The 8,229-nt window shown below is 46.4% G+C and overlaps 2 protein-coding genes across 2 annotated transcripts; one reads left to right on the forward strand and one right to left on the reverse strand.

The window, feature by feature from the left end:
* Positions 1 to 777: 777 nt before the first annotated feature.
* On the reverse strand, positions 778 to 3,975 carry LOC125907569 (uncharacterized). The gene has a single exon (XM_049610676.1). The coding sequence runs from the start codon at positions 2,786 to 2,788 to the stop codon at positions 1,643 to 1,645; it is 1,146 nt and encodes a 381-aa protein (XP_049466633.1). The 5' UTR covers positions 2,789 to 3,975; the 3' UTR covers positions 778 to 1,642.
* A 131-nt stretch (positions 3,976 to 4,106) lies between these two features.
* LOC120955006 (uncharacterized) lies at positions 4,107 to 8,214 on the forward strand. Its single transcript, XM_040375448.2, has 5 exons — positions 4,107 to 4,461; positions 4,564 to 4,661; positions 5,069 to 5,194; positions 5,493 to 6,010; positions 6,086 to 8,214. Exons 1-5 carry the CDS (start codon positions 4,413 to 4,415, stop codon positions 6,126 to 6,128), a joined length of 834 nt encoding a protein of 277 aa, XP_040231382.1. The 5' UTR covers positions 4,107 to 4,412; the 3' UTR covers positions 6,129 to 8,214.
* The last annotated feature ends 15 nt before the right edge of the window (positions 8,215 to 8,229 follow it).

Here is an 8,229-nt window from a genome sequence, read left to right on the forward strand (position 1 = left end):
CCGATAATATAATGTTAGCAGTAATTGGCCATCCAATTAATTCAATTAACTAGCCAACGCCAATTCTTTGGCCACGGCGCCGACGTCTGCAGCCCATGTGCCAGCGTTTAATCCACCACGTGTGGTGGTGTTGCTAGGTGGCAAATCTCAGATGGTGGTTGCCAACACAACATTTGGAAGGGTTCATCAGAAGTTCAAAGTTCAGAATGTACTGACGTTAGCAAATCCAAATTCCATCCGATGTCAGGTGGGTGTGTGTGTGTGTTCGGATGTAAAGTAACACCGTTGGGTCCTTTCTACTGAGATTTACTTAAAGAATTAAAGGTTTACCTTGAGCGTACTTCATCCTAATATTTTTCGGAAGAACTGAAATGAGAAGAAATCGTGAGGAACATCACTCAAGTCCGTGGTTGGTTATAATTTACCGACGGCTTTAGGAAGCTGTTTGGCTTGAGAGTAACTCATCTAAGTTTGAGGTTCATTGTGATGTCTACGATATTTTTCAAAGTCCTTGGCTAACTTGAACTTCCAGCCAGATTTCTTTGCAGCCAGCACACTTAATACACGACCCTTTCTTCTACAAACGCAGCACTTTTACCATGCTCTTGCTTTCTACTAACACCTTCCACGCAAATGCCTCCCAATTTTGTAGAACAGATGCGTTGCTCCCTTAGCAACGTTCCCAACAATCCAACATTTCCCCGGACTGCTTTGATGTTTCTCCCAGGTGCGGTGGCGCCATTCATGACGTTCCAGCGATGCGCTGTTGAGTGAGAACAGACGCCCAGTGTCGTCGTCTCACACCTTCAACGTCGTCGCCAGTAGAAAGCAACCGCGCGTCGGCCTCGATGACGGACGACCTGTTCCTGTAATTCGAGTGTTGAAGCAGCACCAACAGCAAAAAAGCAAAGGGGGAAAAGGAATTCCGGAACCAATCGACGAGACGGAGGTGCACAAATCGTAGATTTGTTTAATTAAAATCGGATTCCCCAGACACCCCACGGGACGCATTCGGTCTGCACAAATTAAGTCTCTCGAGAATTTTAAGGACTCTCGATACGTTTGTTTGTCACAGTTCAAGTGAGGCGCGCGTGAATGCTCTCCTATCGTCGCTCTTTTTATGTTTCACACTGTTATCTAAACGTTAGAGAGACAACTGCAGCTTGTTCTTTACTGTAGCTTACCGTGCGGACAAACACCGTTCGTAGACATGTTGTCGTTGTGAGCGCGTCGTCGTGTGAAATGAGGTGTTAAATTACGGCAAAATCCTCTTCTGCAATCCTGTGTATGTGTGTGTGCGTCTGTCGGCAGAGAATGGACGCTAGAGAGAATAGAGGGGAAGAGAATACCGGAAAGGTGTTGCGGGGAAGCGAATCAAATGACACCAAACCCTCGGGGCAATGTGAACGATTTTGTCATTCGGTCTGGAGTCTGCTGTTCGCTTCGACCCTCTCGTTGCGTTCGTCCAGGTGAGCTGCAGATATGGCCGCCGGATGTTGTCATCTTTGTTTAAAAATTGCTAGAATACCTACGAAGCATCAAGCGCACTGTGTATTGTTATTGCAAACCGATAGCAAATGTGTTCCAGTAAGTGTGTTCTATCCCAACAAAACCATAATTAAATAAACTTAATTTACTCCACTCAAGATGATCGCCGAACCACCCGCGAGTGCACAAAACGTTCAGCCAAAAGCAGCAACCCACTGCTCAACCATCCAATGCCCATACAGATCCAGAGCGAGTTAAGATCGGAAAACTCCAGCACGGTCCCATTAATGCCATACTCTTTCCGCAGGTGCTGAATCTTCGCCCAACGCTCGAACGACTCGTCCATCCGCATCCGCAGCCCATTCTCCTCGCACCGTAGCATATAGTCCTGGGCCACCCCCATAAAAGCCGTTTCTTTCGCGAAGCTATACTGAAACCTCACATCGGCCAGCGGCTCATCCAGCAGGTAAAAGTTCCGCCGGCCCGTAACCGGATCGAACGGTTCCGTACCGTACGATTGAAAAGCGACGCGACTCCGCAGCTCCACGAACGCATCGTCCTGGTTGGGCCGTGCCAGCTCTTCCGCCGTACGCTTCACGAATCGCGTCTTCAGCAGTGCCCGCTGTCCCGTCTCAACCTGCACCAGCGACAGGGTACTTTCGTACGGTTCCACTATCCGTATGTTGGAGGCTATAAATTCGTTCAAATCTCGCGGTCCCTCGATGAAGCGCAGCGTTAGGAGAAGAGATGTGACCTGCGCCAGGTACGCCTCGATTAGCAGGAACGTTAGCACATCCGCGGCAAGCTGTACCCATTGTGGGCAGGGACAGTGAGGGGCTTCAATGGAACGCCACCATTTACGCACTTTGCCGCTTCTATCAAGCAGACCGAAACAGTCCTGCAAATAGCCAGCAAATACGCGAACGCCCAACAATACCCCGATCATGAGCCAAACTGTTCCGTTAAACGGTTGCACCATCGCATCGATAAGGTTCAGCTTCACCGGCTTCGGTACGACCAGATTGAAGTAGTCGCGCGAGGTAAGATGCAGCTTGGGAGCGTGGTCGAGCACAACCATGTCCCGGGTCACGACAAAGTCTACCGATTTGTTGAGCATCGCAAGCGAATACGCACCACTGGAGTAGGTCGGACCTGCTCGATTGACGTGCCTAAACTCCAGGCGCAATCGCAGCTGTGTCGAGATTAAGCTCCACAGATAGTAATCCGTACCGGCCCATTGTCGGCTCGGCGTGATGTAGCTGAAGGGGAAGAATTGAAACAATGCGCCGGACACGCGCATCCCATCGAGCGATTGGCCGTTCAAGCGGAACAGACGTCGCAAGTTTGGGAATTTCGTCGTTCTCGCAGTGAGCTGCTGTGTGAAACTGATGCGAATTAAGCGTCTAGGCTCATGCGGGGAGTTAACTTGATCGTAGGGTAAAACCACCGCATAGCCAATACCGAGGTTGAGCAGTGCGTCCCGTAGGTACTGCAAGCTAATACGCTCCGGGAAGGTTTTATCAACCAACAGCACAAATTTGTTGCTCCCAGGATTGCGGACACGCTGTAACTCCTTTATCAAGTAGATCAAGCACCTGTTGTTATGCTAAAACGATAAGCACATCAATAGGCGTGAGCACACAAATGCATTGTAATTTATGGTCAAAGAGCTCACCATCGGTTCGTTACGTGCATCGATAACGACCAACGATTGGGCGGCAATGTTAAACTGCTGATTCTGGCCTTTGATCCGCTTCGATTCGCCCTCCAAGCCGGTGATAAGAACCCTTGGATAACTTCCCCCAAAGAGTCCAGCGTTGACGGTTTTAGAGTAAATGAAGTACACGACGTTCGTTTCCGATGATGCAAACCCATCTTCAATGAGTCGTTGTAGAAAGGGCTTCCTGTACTGCGGAGCTGCTAGTAGTGGTGTGATAAGCAGTAGAGCACTGATCCACACGATTCGAGACATCTGGCGACAATGGTTCAAGCTTACTAAGTGGTAAAAATATTTGAATCTAGTCGTACTTTTATACAGAAATTACTGTTTAAGTAAATGTCCAAAAGGCACTTAAACGATTCTGAAAGCTTTTAGCAGGTCCATTAAATTAATGTGTATAATTAGGAATTATAATTAACAGGCTGAGAGAGACCATCCAGGTCAACACATTACGAAAGCTTTTTTCTATTAGAAATCACAATCAGAAGAAGCAAAGCATTTGATATTCAGCAAAAATACGGATTCTTTACTTCAATTGTTAAAAACAAATGAGTAAAATTGTTTAAAAATGTTTACAAAACCATTCAATTAAAAAAAACCCTTCAAAACCCACGCGGAAAAGCGATGTGTGAAACTTTTCACGTGAAATATTTCAAACCTTCAAACCGTCCGTTTTTGAAACGTCCCTTGCGTCAAGCGGTTTTCCGTGGCGGCGAGCAGACACAAATCTCCTTTTTCTGGCAGATCCTTTTCGCCCCACAATTACCGCCCCTACCACCGCTCCACCATTTCCACCTCCTGGTAACAGCCCTCTCTCGGTTCGAACCTGCTCCACTGCGCATGTGTTCCTTTATCTGCACGTTTGTTTTGCCCACAGCGAGTCCATCATTCCCATCTTTTCTGCACAGGACGACGGGGTGCGAACACACGACGACCGTGACACATTTCCTACGGTGTGGAGGGAGGGTCTACGTACTGGGCTGCTCCGTCATTCTCGGGCGAGTGAGACTGCTTGACAGCGTTATGCAAACGGAGAACACCTGTCGCCTGCGGACCGATGGAAAAGCTGTAGTTTGCGAGTAGTTTTGCCACCCAAGAGGAGAGAGTTCAGTGTTGCCGTGCGTTCGTGCGTGAAAAGTGAAAAGTGCTAAAGAATTTGAGTACCAGTGACTGGAGGTTGGTGCACAACGCACAAGTCAGGAGAATGATGTTTTCGCGCAAGGAGTTGCTCTACCTTAGGGCGTTAGTTTTCGGTAAGCACGGCTCCTAGTGGCCCAGTTTAGCAAAGGATTATATTGCGATGAAAAGAGTGCAAAAAAACGGATCATAATGGAGCATTTTCGTTCATATTCTAGCCACACTGCTGCATCTCTGCAACACTCTGCAGCTGGAAGGACTCTCGACCAAGAAGCCACGCATTACAAAGTACACGATGAAGCCCACGTCCAGCTCGGTACGTATGCGGTGGTCCCCGCCGTTAGTGTGACGAAATTGACGCACTATTTTCCACCCGTGTGGAGAGCTGGATGTTTTATGAATGAACTTTTCCAGTGCAAGCGAAGCGAACTTGTAGCATGAATATCGATTTTCTTGCACTACCTCTCCTCCCCCCCCCCTCGTAGCAAGACGTTGTCATTGTCTGCCCACGCGGCAGGAGGTGGAATGAATCCCCCTCCACGTACACGTGTGTGTGTATCTGCCTGTGTGTGTCTCCTTTTTCGCTTTTCTCGCACGGAAAAGTTTTTCGCTCGCGACGACGGGCCACACATTTTCCATCATGTGACGGCACCAACACCGTTTGACATTTCTAACCATAATTTCTGTCCATTTTTTTGTTTGGCTCTCCGTGACACGCCGTAGGCTACAGCGGTGCCATCCTCCCTGTCGCTGTACCGCCTGGACGGATCGAGTGGAGCAACGTGCATACTGATTCAAACCGATGCCCTGCTAAGCATTCAGTACCGCGATAAGTACAATGAGGATAAGGTAAGTACGCCGAAGCCGACCACCCAACCCACCCCTTAGTGGGTGAGCTTTTCGAGAAGGGAGACCGTTTGTTTTTTTTCCTCCGTCCTGCAACAGTGAGCCTTTAACGATCCGTGACTGTGTGTAGCTATCAAGCGTGCAGGGCATTAGTGTTGAGTGTTTCCACCTGTTGAAGTGAGAATATCCTCCATTTATTTTTCCGTTTTGAGGAATTAAATAAAACCTAAAAAAACATCTGAATGTTAAAGTTTACACAATAAAATGCTAACTTACTCTACTTACCCTTCAACTGACACAGGAAGCGGACTCCTTCCTGCCGGACCAGATGGACATTTCCGGCGAGTGCTGGGAGGACGAGTCGCGCATCACCATGTCCTGGAAGGGTTTCACCATCAATATCTACTTCTCGAAGACGCCGGGCGGCGAGCGCTGGTACGTGAACAGCGTCGACCTGGCGTACTCGTCCTCCAACAAGCTGTTCGAGCACATCGACCGTCCCGGGCTGGACGTGAAGCTGTCGACACCGCCCGGCACGCTGCTGTTCCCGACGCCGGTCGGCAAGTCGTACACGTGCGACAACGAGGTCATCATCACGATGTTCGCCCAGGACGAGAACGACAAGTCGGGCCATCTGGCCAAGCTGTATCTGCGCGAGCTGCGGATGCAAAGCTTCATGTACAAGGCGGGCAATGCCTGGGGTCCCACGTTCCAGTGCAGCGCAACCGGTACGTACCGCGACGAGACGGCCCCGATTGCCGTCGGCTCGACGCTGGCCGTGGCCACGGTCTGCACCGTTGTCGGATACGGATTGTGGAGGTGAGAGAAGCTTTTTGGTGAGCTTTTGCGTTTAGAGTTTGCTAATGTTTGATTTGTTTCGGCGATTCTTTGCAGATACTTCAAAGTCAAGAAGTTCCAGTACGGAACTATGGCTTAAGATGCTTCTGCCGTACATAAAAGGCAGAAAGAGAGAGGTGGGGTGAGATTGTCCTATCGCGGCCAAAACTGTTGAACAGCGACAGAATTATCGTAGAAGTTTGCATATGCAAGCGAAACAGTGAAAGTGAAAGTTTAATTTGTTGCGAGCAACATCACGCTTTATTATTTACCTTTCCCAACTCTACATCTTGCAGAGCGACTCCACGTAAGTACTTCGATAGAAATGCAAAATAATTCCATTACAAAGAGCAAACAAAAAATATGAAAATCCTATAACACGTGCTGTAGCAAACAGCAAACAGCAAACATTTAAACAATTCTCAACAACAACAAAAGAACTATACAATGCAAGCGATGTATTTACCGTGTTTTAGGGCACAGAAACTAAAAGGCGCACGGGAATGTTATAACTAAATATAAACAATATATACATATACACATGTAGGTATGTGAGCATACAAATCGTAAAGGATACCAAACGAAACAATGAGGCGAGGAGAAAGAGAGAGCAGGTGCATTGAAACAAACAGGTGAAGAGCGTTACAGATACAAGAGAAAGAAAGTTGGATGATAGGAATATATATATATACATACATATATACAGTCGTAAGGAGAGTCGCATAAGGAAAAAAGCAAACACGGCTAAGCGCGGAACAGCGTTAAAGAATGTCTTCCATTTTCATTTTAATGATATAATCGTGTGATTAAGTAACTTTATGAACGTTCATGAACATAAGCAAAAACCTTAAAGTCAAACCAAGCGAACAGAACAGAATGGAATAAACACAACTATGTAGTGTGTATGTAGCTCTATATAAGCTTGACGGTGTTGCGGATGAGGGAGCAAGCGAAAGGGAAGTGCCAGTTTAGTGAGTGGCAATGCAAACGGCAATTTAAAGAACACACAGCGGAATCGGTCTATGCCAACCTTCCTTTTCTCTATGTGCACAAGACTCAAAACGTTCGATTATAGGAAAGGAAATGCATATTTTCTCTCTCAAAACAATTGCACACATTCGACCATTTGGCGGCAAACAACATATACGGACACAGTAAGCGTACCGACAGCGTAACATTACATTGATCAATTCGCACCAACACATCTTCTTTGTACATAGCACACGCGCTACCAGCAATGCACCATGTTCCGGCTCCGGAAGCACGTGTTCCACGTGTGTGTGTGTGTATGTGTGTTTGGAATATTTTTAACCAAAAACTCGAGTTTCTTCTCCTTCTTCAACATCGTTGTCGTCGTCGTCCCGTTCATTCCGGAAAATAATAAACAATTAATAAACGCACTCTTACGAAACGTAACGTTTGTCGCGACACATCGCGAATTGATGTGGGCCCATCAAGGCCCCGTCGCAACAATTTTGAAAAAAAAAAACAAACATATCTTGGTGTCTTTTGGTGCAGTTTTAAACTTATCGTTGAAATAATGTGTAAAAGCATACGCTCACGCTACACCGTTAAATGTCGTACAGGTTTTCCACCCTCCAACAATCAGCAACAATAGGGCTCGATGAAAAGTGGTTAAGGAGTGGTTGGTCTTGTGCATTGGCTAAACAATACAAAAAAGCGATTTACTGATAACCAAACGATTAGTAACTAACAAAGTTCGTTTCGCGATTTCAGTTACTAGCGAATAAGTAGAATATCTAAGACTCCACGCAGCAATCTGTCTCTAACAAAATGATATAAATTATACTGTCTATATGTCGTTCGCCAGCGTTAACGCACACAAACACACCACGCAATTATGGTGTATCATTATTGTTGCTTCATATTTACTATTTACATTCGTTACGTTAAAACCTACGTTAAGCAGTCATAGAAGCCAACAAACAAGTGTAATCATAAAATTCGTGGAATATAGTTAAAGTTTCTTTCCCACAGCCAAGTTCTTCTAATTTGTCTACAAGGTGTTGTGTACACTGTCCCAAATACAACCGATACAAAAGATTCTAATTTTAGCAGAACTGCATTCAATCGTAAGCATACAAAGTTATGTTAATGTTAACAAGCCATTAACCGTAATGAAACATTAATAAACAATAAACAATTAGTTCGAAACATTAAAACCACTTGCCTGTGTCGTC

This window comes from Anopheles coluzzii, chromosome 3, assembly GCF_943734685.1.
Source record: "Anopheles coluzzii chromosome 3, AcolN3, whole genome shotgun sequence".
Classification (NCBI taxonomy): domain Eukaryota; kingdom Metazoa; phylum Arthropoda; class Insecta; order Diptera; family Culicidae; genus Anopheles; species Anopheles coluzzii.